We start from the raw sequence: 22,530 nt of genomic DNA on the forward strand, positions 1-22,530 counted from the left end.
CTTTGTAAACCCTAGCATTAAACGAGCAATCAATTAATCTACAAGCTTTATAGGTCAAGGTACTCTAGATTCTACAATTCTTACTAGGCTACTTAATCAGCAGCATTTTATCTTTGAATACCACAGTACAGATATAATTAACTTTTTGTTCAAATTTGGCCCAAATTCACAAATTATAAAAGACAAAAAATAATCGTATAGCAAAACTCTTCTTCCTGTTGGAAATTCCTCTTCAAGCTTGAGGAAACTGACATTAGTCATAAATCTGAATGTTGCACAAACTGCTTCAGAAGAACTCAGAAATGAAATGTCCAGCTTGACTTCAAGCCTTTTTCTCTATACAGAATCACAGAATGGTTTGGGTTGGAAAGGACCCGAAGATCACCTAGTCCCATGTCCTGCCATGGGCAAAGACACCTCACACTAGACCGTGTCACCCAAGGCTCTGTCCAACCTGGCCTTGAACACTGCCAGGGATGGAGCAGTTACCACTTCTTTGGGCAGCCTATTCCAGTGCCTCACAGGGAAGAACTTCTGCCTAATGTCTAACCTAAATCTCTCCTGCTCAAGTTTAAACCCACTGTCCCTTGTCCTATCCTCTGTCCTTGATGAAGAGTCCCTCCCCAACATCTTTATAGGCCCCCTTTAGATACTGGAAGGCTGCTATGAGGTCTCCACGCAGCCTTCTCTTCTCCAGGCTGAACAGCCCCAAGTTCTTCAGCCTGTCTTCATACGGGAGGTGCTCCAGTCCCCTGATCATCCTCGTGGCCCTTCTCTGGACTTGTTCCAACAGTTCCATGTCCTTTTTATGTTGAGGACACAAGAACTGCACACAATACTCCAGGTGAGGTCTCACAAGAGCAGAGTAGAGGGGCAGGATCACCTCCTTTGACCTGCTGGTCACGCTTCTTTTGATGTAGCCAGTATACGAGTGGCTTCCTGGCCTGCAAGTGCACATTGCTGGCTCACATTCAGTTTCTCATCAACCAACACCCCTAAGTCCTTCTCTGCAGGACTGCTCTGAATCACTTCTCTGCCCAACAACAAAAGAGGCTGAGGTTGTGCGTTTGTTTTGCACCAACACAGTGTGAATCTGGCATCACTCGGACTATTCATGCCAGTATCTTTCTCACTCCTGCACTAGCACTTGTGCACCTGTAGTGAGCTGGAGTATGGAACTGGCCCAAACAAACCCAGACCTAATTCTCTAAGCTTAATTTCAATTTAATCAGAAGTAAACTGTGCTTCTTCTGGCTTGCACCAATTGTGAAACTAGACCTTCACTGCAACACATACAAATTTTATATGTCATTCATAACATATTAAATATTTTTAAGGACATTTTAAATTTTAAATCAAACTGAAGTTAGTTTTCTGACAATTACTGTTTTATTATTTTTTTAATTCTTTATCTAAGTGTCTCAATACATTTTGTTTGCTGAATTTGGAAGAAACTTCTCAATAACTAATTAGAAATGCCACAAACACTTCCTTAACCTTCTCTGCATGCAAGCCTTCCCGACAACCATTCCATTTTAATGAGGCTGAACAATTTTTCCAGTACTACAGCAAAAAACAGGAGGACATACAAATAACTTTACATGACAACCTGTGCCAGGAAACCCAACCAAAATTCCAATCCATGAGACCAGAGTAAAGTGCTACCAAATGACTGAACACATAGGAGATCCTTTTTCCCCCTAGTCTCTTCAGCTAGTTCAACTTTGCTTGTTGCAAAAGCAGCATTTCCAGATTAATACTGGTGACAGCCATTTCAACAAAAAAATCTTCATTTTTTTCATCTTCATTACTGTTACTGATACTGTTACAGAAAACAATTAAATTAATTGGGTTGGTTTTTATAAGATACCTTTTCTGACTTCACCTGGCTTTCATTGTCCTTAATTTTAAGTGTCAGTAAGAAATGGTGAGAAGGCATCTTCCCACCTATAAATACACCGGGGATTGACACTTCAGCTGATCATAGAACACAGCAGCTGATAATTGTTTCAGATTCAAGGAACTCTCAGCGTTTGCTGTCATGCACCGAGCCCACTCTTTACTCATACTTGATTAAAAATTTAATCAAGTTGTCAAGCACCCATGATAACTGCTTTAACCACAACAAAAGAATGAGAAAAGTTTGAAGTGAGCAGCACATGCAAAAATTGGACGCAAGGCTATCAATATTAAATCTAAAAATTAAATTGCAAACAATTAAATTATGCTAACCTGTATGTGACTCCTTCCTGAGCTTAACAGGCTTTCTGTAATAAGGGAGCTTGTAGAAAATCTCAGTTTTGGTGCAATTCCCTAGAAGAGAGACAATAATTGAACATCAAGCTCCAACTCAAGATAAAGGGTATCAAAGAGGTAAATGTCACCTAATGTAACAAACCATTCCTAATTTTCAGCCATTTCCTTTGTTAATTTCAGCCTTTAATAAAGATAATTAGAAAAGACAGAACAGCAATGGTAAATGTCAAGATGCTAACATTTGCATTTCTGACAATTCAATTACAGATGATTATATTGCTTTCGTACAACAATTAAGGTCTGACTTTTATTTCAACACATATCTTAGTCAAAAGCACTTTCAAAGATTTTTCATGCCATGCTATATAGCATCAATAAAAATTCCAGTCATGCTCTGGAAGTTTCATTAACTCTAACTTTGGAAACTTATTTATAAACAGTCTCAATTGTGCAATCTTTTTTGGTAAAAACATATTGAAAATTGGTCAGTTACACTGCAAATTACCATCAATTTGTAACAGTATGATTAAGAATACTCTTTATTCTGTAACCATTAGATCAAAGTCTGATTTCTATGGATCGTCTCCCATGTTCTGTAACCACGTTTCACTTTCAATCCCCTCTTACACATGTGGCTGGCAAGAGGCAGCTTACCAATTTAGAATCAGTGAGGTCCAACTGGACCTCCTGGACAAGCAGCACACTTGTACTAACGGCTAGCAGATTTATCTGTCTTTATGTGGCTAACAGTTTCTGTTCAACTCATCTTTCTTTACTGCAGCCACGTCTAGAAACATAATACCTCCAAGAGCTGTCTGCTGTGAAATTTATCTAGAATTGACCAACATATACAAATGTACTGGGTGTAAATGGCAGAGATTCCAACACACAAGTTGAGTGACATTAAAAAAGTCATAAAAGAACTAAAGGCCACATATGCTATAAAAAGTGGGGATCACCTATGTGCATCTTATACAGCTCTGCAGAAGCAAAGACAGAATCAATCATCCCTAGAACTTTCTCCCCTCTCTCCTTTCAACACAGAGAGAGTTTGCTGCTCTGAGGCATCTGTGTGCATCGGCATTTGTGCACATGAATGCACAAAATCACCAAGAAACAAAAAGGAGCTGGTCTGTTTGTGACTCTGCCCTCTGTTCTTAAGAATTAGCAGGAACTTCGTAAGTGAAGTCTACTGCTGAACCAAACTGTCCTCTACTACCAGACTGAACACACACTGATTTCCCACAAGGGAATATGATCTGACTCCAGGTTAGATTACAGAAATGAAATGACAAAAATGCCACGAAAGCTCAGTCATAACAATTAACTGAGCCCAGGATTCAATCAAGTCAAGTTATGGCACATAAAAGAGACTTTAAAGCTGACCATCTTTAATCAACTAATTTTATTACAAATGAATTGTCAAGTGCTATCAACAATTTAAAAAAGGACATAACACAATTAGAAAGTCTTCTATAAAAAGCAACAACTGAGCACCTACTGCTCTTACAGAGACTGGAAATGATTACAGGATTGTTAAACGCTCCTACCTAAAATGAAATAAATCACACAAAACTATGTCCTCTTCAAAGAAATGGTGTGTGGACAGAGGATACAGGATGGCATTGGCATACACAGGCAAGGAGATGTCAAAAGTAACTTATAGGCCAAAAGCAATCAGAGAACTTCCATTTTCTGCAGTTCCCAAACTAGGGATTGCTGAAGGGTATTCAATATAGCATTATGAAAAGACTGCCATATAGCCCCAAAGATATCTGTAAATGAAAATCCAGCCAGAAGGTTTTTGGGATCTGTTCTTCTGCCTCTGGCTTAGTGGTGTCTACAGCCCTGATCAGGCTTGTCAATCCTTCTGTATCAGCCATTAAACAGAAGTGATAAGGATTTAATAATAATTTGCTCATAGAAAAAAAAATTAAAGGTGGTTCATATTTAGAAGAACACAAGTTAGAAAACAAGTCTAATATGTACTTTGATTGCCAGGAGAATAAGTACAAGTCTGTAGCACAAAAAGGTATATATGAATATAATAGAACGCCTTGCATTGGTTTGCTAATGAAAGCATAGCTAAAAAGAAACTGCTTTAAGTAACATGGCAAATACTGCACGAGGGTGGGAATGGAGATAAGACCATCTGTAAGAAGTCATCAGCAGTCAAGGCTTAAACATATTCTGAAAGGCAAAGGTTACAGAGAAATACAGAAGAGCCAGCAAAACCTCAGCTGGGCAACACTGGACCAGGAGAGATAACTCGAGGCATGTCCTGTATGTGTATTGTGTTTGTAAGCCTCGTAAGACATTTAGCCAGAGACATTATCAGACAAGTGCCAGATTTCTGGAGGAGTTCTGATCCTCTAAACTCGGGATTCCTTCCAACTGGCAGATTAGCAGTGTTAATCAGACACTGCTTGTCACTGCCTATCTGAACTCCACAACCGTAACCCTGCTGTTGCTACCTTTATTTTCTTTTAATAAAAGACAAATTTATTGGCAATCAAAGTGCTGCCGAAGCACAGCTGTCAGTCAAAAATACTCAACATCTCAGCTAGCTATAAATAACTTTTCATGAGGGAAGAACATGGCTTTGACTGGCATAGGAATAATGTGAGGGTTCTCATGACCTTGTTTAACACTTTTGCCTTTTGCTTAGCATTCACATTCAGTGCTTGGTGTGGACAGAGTTAGCAGGAGACACTTGCCAGTAAAGATTAAGGAACATTAGAAGATGGAGGCATTTGAGACTGCACTTCTACTGGAGGTAAAAATTCTTTCACAGCTATCCCATTTGGCAAGCAAGGAGAGGAACCACAAGTTCTTTTTGGGAGCATCCCTCCAATTCCATCTAACACAGATTCTTTATTATTCAGAAAACTGGGGTCAGTGTGCCAAATTCCTTTCTTAAACTGTTTCTGTGATGGAGATGGTATGGAGCAACAGCTGCTGCAGTCCTCGTTCCAGGGCAGAGATGGATTTCATTTACACTGTTCCCAAGGACATGGAAGCACATTTCTCTCTTACATCTGTCTTACACTTCTTAAAGCTACTACAGTGTCATCATTCAGCTACACATCCAAATGACTCTGATCACATATTCTAGAGCTCACAAATTACAGCACCTTCTCTTTATCAGAAAGTACCTAATTTTTGTATTCAAGACCTCAGTCCAACAAACTTCTTTATTGGTTCTGCTTCTGCAAAGATTCCTCGTATTGCATTTACAAAAAATCTGAAACCATTTTGCTAATACCATCTCATATATTACTGCCTCCCTATCTGTGCTTTTCCAATATTAGGAAAGTACCTATTCTACAAGTAATATGAAAGCAATACAGTCCCATCCCCTCTCTTGAGACACCAGTAACACGCATAGGATAAGCCATATCAAAGAATGCTACGGTCAAAACCCAATTTTGCTATTTTTGCAGGGACAGTTTAAACTGCTGCAGAACCATACATTTTGTATCACAAAATCACGGCTTTAATTCATTTAAATGTAACACAGCATTAGACAACAAATTAGCACTTCTAATTGCAAGTGACTGGGCAATTTCCAAGTTGCCCTTGTAGGGGAAAGATTATACCAGCTAAAAGGTACCAATGACCTTTAGTCATAATTTTCCAACAGACATGAGTTTTCAATCCAATCACAATGGACAGGGTAAGTAAGCCCCTATTTTCCCAATTCAAATCTCCTGCCAATCCACCAGTAAAACCTAATGAAAATAGGATAAAACAAGCCACAAAACACACCTCCCACATCATCATCTTCAAAGTGCCTTCCTGAGTTATTCCACCGACGCCCAAGATTCAACAGTCAAACTCTATGAAAGGGCAGTGTGATATGAATTCATTTTCATTTACTACGTACTTCAGCTGTTATCTCCAGAAAATTAACATTAATTCATTGCACTCATTCTGCCAATTAGTTGTCATTTATCACAGTTTTTTTGAAACTGTAGAAAAGGCAAGTCACTAAACTAGTGTGAATGGCCCAAACTTAAGAAACAGGCTTTGGAACTGAAAAATAATCATGCAGCACTAAGCTAAATTTCAGTTCCTTACTGTTTTCATGGTAACGTTGCACCTCAGAGAAGCCCACAAGTCAGATGACATAGCACTATACATTTGTGCTGTCATTGTCTTAAACAGTACCAGAAATGGTCCAAAAAAAAATCCTACAAAGGCAGACTGAGGAGGAGGGTTACATGGTTTTAGTGTTGAGAACTGTGAAGTTGGTGTGGTATTTCCCTCTTCTCTTGCACCCCTTCCACTCCCAGCTGCATCATGGATTAAATTGTATGGAAGCCATGTCATGATGCCACACTGCAAACCAAGTGGAAACTAACTTTTTCTCATTGAATAATTTCTTGAAGCATTTTGAAAAGGGATTATACCTTCATCAAAGTTCAACTGTGAATTTGTACATTCAACACCTGAAATGGCAAAATCTGTCAGAAGTAATCACTTTTCATTTGAAGTAGTTCAAGGGGCTTCTTCAGTGGAACACACTGTATCATAAATACAATTCACAGATATTCACTCACTGTAAAAGAAGAGGACCTCTTCATTAAAATCTCACGATCAAAACCATGGTGCCCATGGGTAAGCTTAGGGTCAGGAAACAGGAAATCTCTTGTATTTTCTTCATATGTAGCTAGAACATTTCCTACTAAAAAGAAAAATATGTACCTTAATTGGAAAATAGACAAAGTGACATAGTACAGACACCATGCACAAGACCATACTGAAACTCAGCAAGTTTTGTTCTCTACAAATTAACAGCAAGGCTCTAAAACTCATATCACACTGGGAAATAACCTTATCAAGTTAAATCAGCAGCAGTGTGCAGAATCTACTCTGAAAGTATGATTCATAATTACTGGAAAAAATTAAGATTGTCTTAACTGTTCTGTAAGAGAAGTCTTCTATAGGCAATTCTTAAGTAGTTTTCCCCTTTTTTTCACTTCCATGCCACAGAAGAAATCAGTATTCTTTTTTTTATGGCAGCAAATCCCTTATCAAAAGCTGCATCATTCCATATTACAGAATAGTAGTAATAGCGGGCATAGTAATAAGAAAGAAATGCAAGCAACATCAAAATAATTATCCCAAGATTTTGTCACTATCCTGGTTTACTACTTCTCTTAAAAAACTATTTTCTTTAGGGGAAAACCTTGAACTTATAGTACAAAAAAAATTAAAAACTGTGCTATTGCAGTCATCTTATCAGCTTATGTTGGGCTGACCCCTGAAATTTAACTCCTTATGAAAGATCTTTTACCCTCCCACAATAAAAATCTGTGTTTAGTACATTTCTTCATGTAAAGAGCCTGGTGAGTCACCCAAGAGAAGAAACTGCTTCCTTGAAAGTACTAAGGACAGGAGACAGCGAGCGCTTTTAATACCAGTTTCCAAATGAGTCCTCTTTAAAACTTGACTTTATTTCCAATAAAATGCAGATTTACATTATTCATGGGAACACTTGAATTTCATTAAAATGGATTTTTATAATCACACAAACCAATAACAGAAGTATGACAAATCGCTATTTATTATCTTCATATATCCCAAGAGACCTGTAATACTTATAGTGAGGATAAGAGTTTTCCCAATGGTCACCATTAAAATGGAAGGAAAAAAAAGTGTCATTCTGAGAACAAGATTATGCACTCTGAAATTTCATAGACAGCCACTTTGCAAGTGAATTGTGATGCAGTTAATTAGTGTGCACTGGATGAGTTCAGTTTATTTTCCATTTTTAAAATATTATCACTTTCCTAAGCTTGAGTATGGTACATTTCAATATTCAGTTATTATTCTCTTTCAAGAATGAGATCCTCTTGATCTATTAACATTTTATATTCAGAGGACTATTTGTTGAAGAGCCTTCTATGTTGTTTGCATCTTGGAAGAAGTGATTGTGCTGTAATGGGGCAATGTCCTCATGGAAATTCACCTACTAAACTGCATAATTTATGAAGAGACTGATACAATACCTGGAGGAACAAGCTGTATTAGTTCAAGTAGTGTTGTGTCAACTAGAAAGGGAAAAAGTTTTTTCATGAGTTAAAAAATACAAAATGGAAAGTAATTCTCCCAGTCAAACCCCAAGAAAACTGGCTGATTTAAGCTCCACAGCACTGTACATAGCTGAACTACCTCCACTACACCAATAAGAGGAAATTAAGAACAGTTTGCATAATACCACAGATGAACACAATGGCATTAGCAGTGTACAAATGACAACTCTAAATTTGACTTAGAACTTGGTAAGTCCTATCTGCTGCCAAGTTTGTCCTTCCTTTTAAAGATGAAGCAAACTTTGCTGCCTTTTCATATAACTCCCAATATGAAGGCACATATTTGTGGAGTCTGAGTTCAGTGTTGTCTCATTACAATTCATTACGCTCCACATGTGGCAAGAGATAATTTTCTTAGGAAGCAAAATGAGCAATTTTACAAAAAACAAAGGTTTATGCTTATTTGAAAATTAATAATAATAATAATAATAAAAAAGATCAGATACAGAAATCTGTTATCTATCTGGATAACCCGCTGGATTTTCCATTAATTATGACTTTTTACCCTTTTCCTGTTCTAAAGCATGTAGCACACATTTCTTGAGGCATTTTGTTAGATAACAGTATTTTGGGTAAGTCACTAGTATTCAAAGACAGCAAAAAAACTCTACCTGCACTGGCCAGGAATCTTCTGTTCTGAAAACCCACTGTTACCATTCTACTTACTTAGTACATGATATATTACATTGGTTACCCACTAGCTTTTCAGAGAACAGGCTCTTGACAGAAAAATTATCACATACTTTAATCCCCAAAAAAGTCTTTGGAGCCTATAAATGCATGACATTAATGCATACAACATAGTAAAGATAAAAAGCAGAACCTACGTTCCAGTAACTCCACAAGGTCTCCAGGATCAACTATATCAGCAAATGTCTGGAAAAGAAATTAATAAAAAGTAATAATGCACCAAAGTAATCAGATAGACCTCTAGGGAAAAAGAAGTTAAAAAAAAACCTCTAAAAGACAATATTCTCCCTTGCCAAGATGGTTGCCAAGAGTCCTATCCCCACTGGTAAAAGAAAGGAAACTGAAATTATCATTTGGCATGTGATCAAATTCATTGAAAGCTAGCAGCTCTTGTCATATGCTTTCTAGCCATTCAGGGTTAGCTCTCCATATTTTAATTAGGAGGTATTGTGAAGAGCTGAACACATAGAGAGAAGTATTGTCTGAGAAAATTTTGAAAGAGAAATTGCTGAATGTACTAGAATTCTGATAGATAAAAAATATGTTCTTTAATATATTTACACCTTGAGCTTTATTTCCATGGAAGTGACTATTCATGTACAGAGTACTGTTCAGTGCTTTTTAAGCTGTACCCCATGTGAAATAGGTGGCAAGGAATAAGGGAGGATGATGCACTGGATATTCAGTAGGTAACAGATTTTCCTCTAATTCAGTACAAAAGTCCCAGCAGAGTGGTGTAGATCACTTTCAAGGTACCAGCCACTAAAAAACACAAAGTACTGGTGCTGCACAAGTATCTAGACCTGAGCAATAGCTATTTGTCAGAAGGCAGATATTCTCAGCTTTCTTGTTCACCTCTTTTGTAAGCAGATGGATCCTGGTGTCCTCCCCTAAATTAAACTGAAAACAGTATTCAGTACATCTCCCTTAAGCAGTTTGTGGTATGTTTGCCTTTAAAGAACTATGGTCTTTTCTACACTTCAGTAGCTGGTGAAATTATCATTGTTTGTATCTTACCCACATCACCAGAGCACCACTGATGTTTACTCAGTCTGGTTTTCAAAGTGCTGGGGGATGCTTAAAGGAAAAGAACTAGAAAGGGCAAAGTATTATTATTCATAGGTGGTCCAGAAGCCAGATCATATCTGCAAGATACTGTGTTTCATTATCCCTGTGGTACTAATAATGAAGCTAGCAGGGACTCAGAATAAGTAATAAACAACTATAAATTAGAAGGCCAGAGTACCAACCTGGGAATTCTGGTGACAAACCATGAGAAAAGTATCTCAAAGGGAGAAAGATGTCACCAAAAAGGCTTGAGCTGCTATTCTGTCTTTCTACTAAATTAAATTAACTTGTAGCCTTTGTTCTTCAACTTGCCATAATTTTTAAAACAACATTCAGTTCCTTCCAAGCCAGGAAAACAGGCACTGAGAAAGGACAGTTCACAGAAGAATGAACAAACATCTAAAAAGTCTCAACATACATTATAATCTCTAGCATGCAAAAATCTTGAGTAAAACATGTGGATAATATACACACACACCTCCTGTGTGCTGAAAAAAAGCAGGCATTATAATACTGTGTGTGACTCCTATCCTCAGTGTGACTGCTTGTGCCCAGCGGTTTTGCAGTGAGTTTCTGTGGAGTTTGGGATAGATTTTACCTGGCTTGTACTAGCTATTGACACTATCTTACCTTCTCAAATACTAGTTTTTCTTGAAAGAAGAGTGGAAACGCTGCTGGGACACACTGAGTTTTTTTGTGCTGCCCAAATACAGAGACACTGAGATAAAGTTCCTCTTTGTCTTTCAGCAGTACTCCGGGACAAGTTATCTGTAAGAGTAACACATTCATTAAACAACCTGAACTTCAGAAGTAATGGCTGTTTCCAAGACAAAAATGAAATGGTCAAGTCTGAAATGGTTGATTTCCAAGAGTCAGATTATAACAGACTAGAGTGAAAAAAAATCCTTTCTGAAGCAATTCTGTTTTTACAGAAAAATTACTAGGAAAAATGATCACCATTTTAAAATAATCAGGACCAAATTCTTCTCACTGTAAGTAAACATACTCCAACCTTCAACCACAAGCGAAACCCGGCATCCCAATCTCAGGTTAATACATTTAAGGCATAGACTAACTATACCAGAGTTAACCATCAAGGGTCACATGAGGTTCTATATGGAGTCATGTTGAATAAGGTCTATGTGATGCCAAGACACAAAGAACCTTTCAAATTTTAGTCTCGCTACAGAGAGAATGACACTGGTAAATGTACATATTTAGACATTTGTACTCTGTCCAGTCACCAAAAAAGGCAAGTCTGTTTGCAAACATTTTATTAACTTTGTCTTCTAATGAGTAAATAAGAAAAAACAACTGTTCTGTTACTGTAGTGATAGGACAAGGGGTAATGGGTTAAAACTTAAATAGGGTAAGTTTAGATTGGATATAAGGAAGAAGTTCTTTACTGTGAGGGTGGTGAGGCACTGGAATGGGTTGCACAGGGAAGCTGCGAATGCTCCATCCCTGGCAGTGTTCAAGGCCAGGCTGGACAAAGCCTTGGGTGACAGAGTTTAGTGTGAGGTGTCCCAGCCCATGGCAGGGGTGTTGGAACTAGATGATCTTAAGGTCCTTTCCAACCCTAACTATTCCATGATTCTATCAGACACTTACTTAGCACACAAAGTTTCACCTGAGAAGTTTGGCCACCATGCAGGGTATTCAAGGCAGGGAAGGGTCCTCATTAGGCTCCCTGATACTGCCACTTAACTTTCCCTGGACAATTCTTATTCTTTAAGCAAGAAGAAGTTGGTGTGTTTTCAAAGCTCTGATGAACATTAGATCTTCTTTTTTGAGTTTTCACTGCAAGGATGTACAGAACTTACTGTAAAACTATCTGCTGTTTTCTTCCCAGCCATGTGATTTTATTCTATTAGCCAGCCAGAGAACTGTCACCTTTCAGTTCAGTTCTACTGTTCACTTTTTATCGCAATACAATAAATATGAGGTTATCTCTTCCAACATAAGGTTGCTGGTGAAAGTGCTCAGACTTTCAATTGCCAGGTAGAAAGACAAAGGAGGAGAGTGACAGGAATGAAAATAAATTCTTTGCTTACAGTTTCCTACTCCCAAATGAATGTTTTACTTGAGAAATCCTAACCAGATTTAAAAGAAAACTGTATAAATAGCAGAAGAACAGCCTCAGGTGAAAGAAATAAGAGAAATCAATGTGTGATGGATTATTATAGATATAGTGTAAGAAAAAAAAAAAAAGTGCTTCTACTCATAAAAATCCGAGGAGGAAAAAAAAAGGGTTTCCACTCTATGTAAATGAGGGCTTCGAATCTGCAAAAGAACTGCCAGAGTAATAGATATCCCAGTTGAAACAGACTGTCAAGCATGAAACAGCTTGTATGACACTCATGCAGTTGCAAGCGTGAATAGCAGAGAGTGAAAGAGACAGATTTCATTCATAGAAAGCAAGATCCTCCAAACTACATACTACATGTCATGTTAGCTTAGTTCTTGCTTTTCATCTTGACACTTCTGTAGAATTGACTATCATTTTTAGCTGTGGTTTCGTGCCTTTCACCTTAGAGAATGCAACCAATATTTGCCTATTTATTGAAATGAAAGGTTTGAAGACATCAGAGAGGACAAAACTGCAAATAACAGGTGCCATTTATTCTGGCTATCCTGCAAAAGAAGAATAATCCTTACAAATTGTCATATGGGGCAAGATAAAACATGTGGAAACTTGTGCTTTTACTACCTTTGAGATAAACTGCACAATTTGCTGCCTTGGCTGGAACAACAGATCTACATGTTCATGTGACTTTAAAACAGCTCCAAAAAACGAATGACACATGTATTCCTGCAGTTCATGAAATCTATTTTGTAATATGTGATGCATGGAGCTTCACAACACTTAGGAGATAAATTGAAGCTCTTATCTGAGTGCAAACTGTTCAGGCGGGGAACATTTTAAAAACTGCCATAGTATTATCTATGGATTAGCTAAGGAAGAGGGATATCAATGCTGCAATTAACTGATCTTACTACTAGCCAGGAGGTCTATGATGAATGCCTAGGACAGCATTACTCTGGACTTCCCTGCAGCAGTTTCCAGGAGGATGGAAAACGTGTACTAGCCTTATTGTTGGGACATCACAAATAGCCATAAAGAAATCACTGAATTCACAGAAAGCTCAACCTGAACAGGAGGAAGAAATTTACTGTGAGGGTGACTCAGCAATGGGAATATGTTGCCCAGAGAGGGTGAGGAGTCTCCTTCCCTAGAGATATTCAAGAGCCATCCAGAGACAATCCTGAGTAGTGTGCGCTAGGTGACCCTTCTAGCCTCAACCATTTTGTGATCTCATGGAAAGGAACAGAATTCTACTGATCCACAACTCCCTATGGCATCCATTCGTCACATGCAGTTCTAAAACTGTAGCTGCCTATGTAACCAATGACAAAGGCAGGCCTGGAAAAATACCTTTAATTGTCCATTACCATCAAAACAAAGAGCTCCCTGTGAAGGCCCATGGCTTGCTGATTGCAAGCTTCCAGAAAGAATAGCATTTTGGACTTAGAGTTGCAAAAATAATCTTCTCCATGTGAAGATATTTTAGTCTCCTTACCTGACAGTAATCCACAATGCTATTAATTCACCTCAGTGCTTAAGCTTTACCTACCTTCCCTGCTGCATTTGTGAATTCTCCATGTAGCAATGACATGAAGAATAATGTGAATTTCATTCTGTTCCTACATGAGCAATCTAAATGCCAGCAGCAGAGGAGGGCACCAAAATTAGTCTCAAAAAAACAAATAACAATGAAATCTCAGTCTGAGCAATCATGAATTATTCAACTTTAATTAATGCCAGGGTAAACCAAATAAGGCCTTTAACTGAAGTTTTCCATTTTAGAAGAGCAGCCTTTCAGAAATGAAGAAAACTAGCAGTAAGATAAACCAAAGAGCTGCCGGACTCAAGTTGGAAAAGATCTTGGAATTTCAGTAAGTTAAAAGGAGCAAAATCCATCTGTATCCTAAAGCAAGGGAAAACCACAGAGGACAGAACATCTGACACAAGTGGACAGGTTTCAAAGAGGGTTAAGAAATATGCAGAATGTTGTAAAAGAATAGGAAAGGTAATCATAAATTTGGACAAGACTTTAGTCACAAATAAAATAAACAAGGAGAAAGCAATGGAAGTAGCATAAACAACCGAGATGTGAAAACTAACAAACCTACGTCCCAGAAACAACTGAATCATTTACCCTGGTTTTAATAATACTTAACACAGGAGCAAAAAACCAAACAACTTAAAGAACGAAATGGTGGCAACAGAAGTTACCCAATATGCCATAGGCCTGGACCAAGCAGCCACAAGGAGGCTGAATCATATTCAGCCTAAGCTCTGAAAGCATGTAATTTTTCTTGTGGAGTCTATACATAAATAAAGCCTATGTTATGAAAACAAGGATAGCACCATCTGTTGAAAAATAACAAACGCAAGGACCACGTGAGGCAGAAAAAGACATCTGAAAAAACCCAACCCCATCAACCAGAATATTTAAATATATAAAAGAATAAAGATGTGGCAGAAAACATGACTAGAAAAAAGCCCAGCAGTGCATTTCATAAAAATAGATCAATCAAGCAAAACCTGACAGCTTCTTGAAAAATCTGTTTTCTGGACAAAGGATATTATATGGTGCCACACAAGAAAATTTTACTTATGATGCAGAAGATGGGAGTTAGTATGAAATTCCTAAGGTGCTACAGAACTGCCCAAAGGACAGCATCACAGAATCACAGAATGGTTTGGGTCGGAAGGGACCTTAAAGATCATCTGGTTCCAACCCCCTGCCATGGGCAGGCACACCTTCCACATCAATTACGTGCAAATCTGGCAGGCATCAATCTGAGGGTTACTATTAAAAATGTTGCTCTGTATATGCTGGGATCCATGCCTTTCAATATCTTTAATGACCCTGACACAAAAAGTCAGAGTATTCTCATGACATTTTCCAATTAAAATTCAGAAATCACCAAAGGTCAACAAAATGTTACAGAAAAACCTGTTTTGTGGGACCACAGTGACAGGCATGAGATGTACTTACTGTGTATCAACAATAGGTTTTGTTTTCACTGTGGGGGAACTAACCTTCAAACGGGCTGAGGGAAAGATGTGTGTGTTAACAAAGAAATGACAGCATAACAGCAGCTCAGCTGTGAGGAGACTATCAGATTAAGACATACAGGATGAATGTTGGACTTTTTTCCCTGATATAACCTAAAACAACAGTGAGACCCCATCTGGAATGCTGAATTCAATTCTGATCCTGATCAATGCAGTTTTAAAGAGGAAAAGTGGCACCCATCCCTAAGATGATCAGAAGACTGCTGAGTCAATCACATAAAACACTACCAAAAGAACCAGGTCTTTCTAGCTAACAAAGATTGCTTGTTAAATGACAGAACTGCTGTCCAAAGATATATCAAGAAAGCAAACACCAAGGAAGGAAGAAAATTATTTAAGTGAAAGATCAGTGTTGATATTTGCATAAGAGTAGGGTGTCAACTAACCAGAAGGAAATTCAGGCTGGAAAGCTTTCAAACCGTCACAGGAGTGAAATGCCAAATTGGCTCTGTAGCTTTCCAGGAATCAAGTGGGCCTCTGCATTATGAACACTAACTGCTGGGACAGCAAAACAACACCATTAGAGTGATACCCTCACAGTCGATGTGTAGAAATTCACAGCGCTGTTTCAGAGCAGCCACACAAGTTTGGGAACAAAGGTGGCTCAGCAATCAGGGTCCATTTCCCAGTAGATACTTTCTGGACCTGCACTTAAATGTTTTGGATGGCACCTTGGGTTTTCCTTTCAGCAGCAAGTATTCTGGCAGCTCTTACCCTATGAGGAGGCCAAACCTCTGGGTTACAGCAACCAGGGTGTATGAAGCCAACAACTCCAGAGTGACAGTGCACTGATTACTCCAGTTGCTCCTTAAAAGTTATCAGGAAAATGATAGTTGTATTTATTCCTATGTTGTATATAAGCAAAAAACTTTGCAAAGTGCACAGGGAACGGTCCTAACGCGATTAATGGGAAAACTTTCCACTTTCACACCTACTGACCTCACAATCTCCTTCAGGCACTTCATAGCTGCCCAGTACCATATCCTGCACTCACAGGGACCTCACCACTCACAGAGATGTATATGCCATGTGTAAGATGCTGTTTCGTGGGATTTCTTTTACTTTGTTCGGTTCAGGAGTGCTCTTCCCACACCGTACAGCTCCCCAGGTATCAGTGTCTCTTAAAAAAGGCCTTTAACACGGGGAAGTGAGGACGGTGAAGGCGCACGGCTGGTGCTAACATCACCGGGGAGCCTGAGGACCGGCTGCCGGGGGATGCACACACAAAAGAGCACAAGTTGCCCAGCAGCCAGCCGGAGCTCAGCTACAAAGCCCAGACCGGTCTCCCAGCAGCACCACCGGGCAGGCGGAACAGGCGGCGGCAGAGAGAGGTGAAGCGGCGCGGGAAGCGCCGCCGGAAGGGCAAACCGCGGCTTCTCCTCCAGCCTGCGGGCCGCCGAACCCCGGCTGAGCACGGCGGGTCCCACGAACCGGGCACTCACCGAGCGGACGTCCAGCTGCAGGACGCAGAGCAGCGCCTTCCGCGGCATGGGCGGCGGGGCCCGCGGGGTCCCGGCCCGCTCCGGCTCGCCCGCGCCGCGGGGCCGACGCCGTCGTCACGGCAACCGCAGCACTTCCGGCGCCTACCCCACCCTCCGGCGCCGCTCCCGCCTTCCCACAATGCCCTGCGCGGCTGCGCCTGTCCTTCCCACAGTGCCCCGCGGTAATGGCCGCTGTTGTGGCGGCCATGTTAAGATGTGTGTGGTGATTTTGGCCTTCCCACCCTCGCTCTGCTCGCCGCGGAGCTCTTTGCCTTTGTACGCACAGTATGCGCTGGTTCTTACAGAACAGCAGTTCTGGGACTTCCCTCAGGGCCGCTGGGGTGCTGCTGATGTGTATGGGCAGCAGAGTACCAACCCCTCAGCGTTGGGAGGGACAGTCACACTCATGGGTGCTGGGTCGGGGATGGATTGCTGGTGCAAAAGCTGAAGTGGGCAGCGAATCAGGCCACACATGAGCAGTGGTATTGTGGGGCATCCAGAAGGAGCTTGTGATGTGTCTAATACTTCTAGTTTTTTGGTCCTACTGCACAAAGGTGCCAAAGAGCCTTCCCTTCAAATGAAGGGAAAACCCAAGTTCTACACAGTTCCTGGGCTGAACAGCCAAAAGCAGTGAATTTCAATGTATCTAGTCCTGTGGGGCGCAGAGTGAGCATGGTGTATTGTGACCAGTCCCATCTTCAGAGTCTCCTCTCCACACTCCATATCTGACACTGTCTTTTCAGGCCTGCTTTTCTGTTATCATTACTAGATTCAAATTTATGCTGCTGATCTTGAGCACCATTGTGTTCGTACTAAGGCTATTCACCAAAGGCTTTGCTGCTACGTCGTTCTCAGAGTATTTGCAGTGACGTGTAACACCAAGTCAGTCTGACTTTATGTTTTGGCAGCTTCTGTTCATCTCGGTCGCAGGCTGTGAGGGAGTTTAAGCCTTGAAATACTCTTCAAATTCACAAGTACAGCTGTACAGAAGGGAGGAAACTGAGCCTCAAATTTTGATTGCCTCCAAAAGAGAGCAGTGGCTCAAATGTATCCCATGGATTGCTTTATTTTAATGTTACCATGTCAAAGAAGAATCATGCTGTGTGATGTAGAAAGCTACTGCTGCAATCTGGAAAGAAACAACATTCTCAAAATGATTTAATTTTGATCATTTTTCTTGAAAGGAAACTAAGCAAAGAACATAATATGCCAGTGCAGCCAAAAGTGAACTCTGTAGATGGATTAAATATCACTGCTAATACCTGATACCAGTCTTTTAACATAAATAAATGACTGGAAATGCAGGCTTTATTTTTATTAATGGGACTTCTTATTTTCTTATCTAAGCAAAGAACAGGATTCTGGAAAAGACCTGGAAAAGACTCACTTCTGAATCACAGACCTGTAATAGATATATTAGGGAGGGGTTGCCACTTGGACGTAATAATTTTCTATGTATTATCAGCCTCAAGGTTATGAATAGCATTCCAGAGTTAACAAGAAAAAAAAATCTCAAAGATCCATAGCCTCAGATGGGAACAGTATTAATATGGTTTATTTTTTATTTTTGGTTACCTTTCACATGCATGCTTTTTGAAGGGATAAGTAATGTGTTAAGGATTGTAAAGTATGAGGTATTATGGTAAGTGTGGCCATATAAGAACAGAAGATGGATAAATGCTGAAATCAAAAATGGCATCATGTTTGTGATGAAAGTTTAATATCCATGTGCAGTGCCCTGGAACAGAGGTACTTTATAACCCTTGAAAAAGGAGCGCAAGTTGGGACAGAAAGCTCCTCTGAAGTGATAAGGCAGCGATGAATTTCAGTGCGTTTCCTTGGTAAGTCAGGGAAAATTTGAGGTAGACTGGAGAGCAATGCAGTCTGCAGAGACACTTCTCCATCCCTCTGTTTGCAGAGCTTCTGCCACTTCACCCCACTGGGTCTTGGAAAGAAAGGCTGCTGCTGCTGCAGTGCTTTTCCTGTCCAGCCCTTTCTGCAGCAGGGGGAGATCCATCTGGACCTTCTCATTCTGTTGAAATGCACAATTTATTTTTACATTTGCACTGCAGGAATTTGGGGGACCACGAGGGAAACTCTGGCTTTCAGCATAAATCCATTTGCTAATAGGCAAAACTGATAAGCAAATCCACAGAAAGTGCATGCTACTTTAATAGACCTGAGGTTTTAACTGCTGTAAAGTTCCCTGCTGTGAAAGCACATGAATTCCTTTGCTTTGAGAAAAGTAAATCTGCTTGTAACGCTACTTATGCTTAGTTCCATGTAATAAAAAAGCCTGGATGACAGCTTTGCATTATGCTAAGGTTTTTGCAATCTCCTCCGTTTGAAAGCTTCATCCTTTTCTGTCCTCCAGGCCCACCAGTGTGCCTGCTATGGAAGAGCCCTGTTGTCATCAAGATAATTCAATTCTGCTCCTGTTTCTATCATTACAGATGAAGAGCAACTGTCAGTGAGGTTGCACTGATTTAATACAATTATCACAAGATTTGTACCTTATTGTTGCAGTGCTGATGACTGTCAGGCCTCAGGAGTTTCAATGTATGAAAATTTGCTTTGAAATAAGTAAAGTGGGGAAAACTGGGAAGAGTGAGGTTTGCAGTGGATATTCTGAAGTGCAGGATCTGTAAAATAATGTGAATTAGACTGAACTAGTTCACGTAAGATGGGAGGTTAGTGAGCAAATCGTAACATTTGTCAGGAGAGGTGCTTTTGACTAAGAAGCCAGGAATGATTTTCTCCTTAAACTTAGGAGGTGTTCTGCTGGGTGCAAAGTGGCATTGCAGAATCATTCTGGCAATAAGAGTAAAGGAAATAAGGGAGCTTTCCACAGTTTTCCACACTCTCCTGCAGTTCATATGGGTGTTGTCAGAGAGCCATTTCTGCCTACATCAAACCCCTGATGTTGACAGAGCTGCCAGAAGAGACCTCTGTCTTACTGCACATCCTTTATTTAGATATCATCACCAAGTATGATTGTCTTGTCATTAATAACTGGAGAATTCCAGGAAGACATCTGCTCAAATAACAGCAATGAATTATGAAATATGGAAAGATTTCCATATTAGAAAAGGCAAACAAACCATTAAGACTATTTTACTTTGGAGAGGAGAAAAATAAGATGTAATACGAAAGAGGTACATAAGGGATTAAATAATATGTAGAAATGGGTTCTTCTATTTACCCATGCCTGTTTATCCTTTCAGAGGACACATGCAATGAAATTAAAAGACAACACAATCAAGACTGATAGAAGAAAGTACTTTAGATAGTGGAACCCATTATAACAAGATACATTCAGCAGTGTTTAAAGCAGAATCAGAGCACTGTAGGGAATGCCATAGGAGAATACCCACATGCATTACTTATTTTGATCTCACTCTCTGGCTGGGTTAAATGTGCAGTTTGCAAAAGTCAGTTCCTGTGCAGAGAAGTGTAGTGGAGGAAAACAGGCAGCAGAAGTTAAGACTAAACAATCCCAGTTTGCTATAAAGTAGAGCTGGAAGAATTCTGTAATACGAGAGGTTCTAATAGGATCTAAGAGGACCAAAGTGATTTGCATTACTGCATACGGTTATGTAACCGGGAAGCTAGAGTGTTAGACTATTGGTAAGGACAGAGGATGGAGATTACCTGCTGGTGTCAGCACACTCTTCACAAAATACGTTTTCATCTAATCTTTCTACTTTAAAGCAGGAAAAAGTTGCCCAGAAGTTACCATTCATTAATATCTATTGCTTTAGAAAAAACACACAATGATTTTGTTGATCCTATTTTATTGAGCATCTGGCTCTTAATGTGCAAGGACACAGCTGGGCAGAGCTCTAGGCTTCCTTGATGAACCTACAAGTTGCTACAGGCAAAAGGCCACCTGCTGAAAGCGTTATATAGGTGAAGCAGTGACCTTTCTTCCCTGTGCCCTCCCAGTCTCACTAGTGCCTATTGAAGGGCATTTTTCACTACACATCTGGAGAAACACTGTGCCTCTCTAACATTTCGGTTCTGGCTGAGCCATGAAAGAGAAATTCCTCTGCTAAGCCAATATGCTCTTTAGTGGATGTGACCATTAACTTCACTGATTCTTGATGTAGGTCATGCCTGCAATAACAAGAAGAAGAAAAAGGCAAGCTAAAGGCACTGAAGTTTATTTAACATTTAAGCTGTTTTCCAGTTCTGCTAAAATCTTTCTTGGCTGGCCTCAGGTAAAAAAGAAATCAAATCTGATTTGATTACAGCCACTAGAGGAATATTCCAGACCTTGAATTCAGTTGTACTAATTGGAAACTTGCATTTTAAAGGAATGGCCTAAATTAATCTTTGAGATAACTTCTGTGAATACAGTCTTAAGAATTCACAAATGGTACAGGTACAGTCAGCCAAGACAGCTTTAGCTTTGTACCCCTAGATGGTTCCTGGGCTCTCCCTTATTCAGTTCAAAAGAGCTAACACTTTCCTTTGTGTTTTACATTGAAAAAAATAAAAATGTCTTAGATAAAGACATTGCCCCAGTGAAGTTTTTGCTTGAAACAAAATTCTTCTAACCAAGTTATAAACCCCTGAAAATAGGGGTTTATAATGGGACTGCTGATAGACCCTTAACAATAGCGTTGTGAATGGCGCTGCTATAATTAATGGTACTTCAGAAAGATTTATGGTCCTTAGACAGAGATAAAACAGAAATATCTCTGCTTCTTTGCCTCCCATCATTTTATCCTCTATGAAATTTTATGTGAAATAAGTCAAATGAAAAATGTAAGCTCTTAATCTTTTCCCAGAGTCCTGTCTCTCACTTGATGAACACTTTTGCAGAATAAATTAGAGCTTTTATTCCTTACGCCTGTACAGCTTTGTATTTAAAAAGCAAAGAAAAGAACATTGTTGGGTTGGCAAAGCAACTCAAGATGATGGTCATGGAGGAAGCCGAAATCACCAACTACTCTAATCCATTCTTCTGCCATCCCAGAGACAACAACTCTGATCCTGCAGTAATTCAGAGCAGCTGGCTCGGAAGTGTACGAAAAGGCACCTGCATTCTGCATTGAAGACCCGTTGCTTGCAAAAGGTTAGCTGTGATGGCTCCAGCTGCAGCAGCCATAATACAGTGGCCTTAACAGAAAGCCAAAAGCTGTGGCTTGAGTACAGTTGATAATACCTTTGTGTTGAAAAATGCAGGGTGCTGTATGAATCTTTAATATAACTGGAAAAAGCATAACAAAAGGCAATTGCTAGAAGATGAAGCTAAAAATATTTAATTAGATTTTGGGCCCTGTATCCTAACAGAGAAAGTGAGTAACCTCTGGAAGAAGCTATCAAAAGGAAAATGAAGTTTTCATTTTCTGACAATACCAAAGGAAAACAAGGGACTGACTAAAGAAAGACTTCTGTCAAAACAGAACATACTATAGTTGAAGAGTGACAACAGTATTTAATGGTCTGTGATGTATAGGAGACTACCTTAATAACTGTACATTCTGTCTGTAAACATTGTGACTCTAAAAGATACTAAAAAAAAGTAAATGATAAAGTATTGCTTACTGAGCAGAGAACAGAGAAGAGGGCTCTGAAGAATTTGCTTTGGAGCCTATGCGTTGCAGCACCTGGCGTGGCCAAAGGGAATGCTGGAGGGTAGCAGGGAATGCTGACTTCTGAGGCCTTGAGAGCAAAGGCACAATGTGGCTCCAAGCTTGTCAGAGTTGTCTTACTGACTACTTCTTATCAGGGCCAGGAGGCGAGCATCAGACCCCAGTTTTCAGAGGGAAAATCTTCACTTCTG

General features: G+C 39.8%; 1 protein-coding gene across 5 annotated transcripts in view; it reads right to left on the reverse strand.

The window, feature by feature from the left end:
• Nucleotides 1–16,863, reverse strand: part of SPATA6 (spermatogenesis associated 6) — a 54,322-nt gene extending 37,459 nt beyond the window's left edge. For 3 of the 5 annotated variants that reach the window (XR_009965707.1, XM_062623219.1, XM_062623218.1), the window contains exons 1-6: nt 16,701–16,863; nt 10,743–10,880; nt 9,182–9,230; nt 8,271–8,312; nt 6,819–6,943; nt 2,233–2,313 (exon numbers count right to left, since the gene is read on the reverse strand). Coding sequence is in view for 4 of the 5 variants with exons in the window: in XM_062623219.1 (XP_062479203.1) it covers nt 2,233–2,313; nt 6,819–6,943; nt 8,271–8,312; nt 9,182–9,230; nt 10,743–10,880; nt 16,701–16,748 (483 nt within the window). In the remaining variant the exon portion in view is untranslated. The remainder of the gene's footprint in view (nt 1–2,232; nt 2,314–6,818; nt 6,944–8,270; nt 8,313–9,181; nt 9,231–10,742; nt 10,881–16,700) is intronic. The other 2 variants (XM_062623220.1, XM_062623221.1) reach the window with 2 other exon arrangements.
• Nucleotides 16,864–22,530: the final 5,667 nt, after the last annotated feature.

The sequence above is a fragment of the Pezoporus occidentalis genome, unplaced genomic scaffold (assembly GCF_034315485.1).
Source record: "Pezoporus occidentalis ecotype Australia unplaced genomic scaffold, CSIRO_AGI_Poc_V1 ctg25, whole genome shotgun sequence".
Taxonomy (NCBI): Eukaryota; Metazoa; Chordata; class Aves; order Psittaciformes; family Psittacidae; genus Pezoporus; species Pezoporus occidentalis.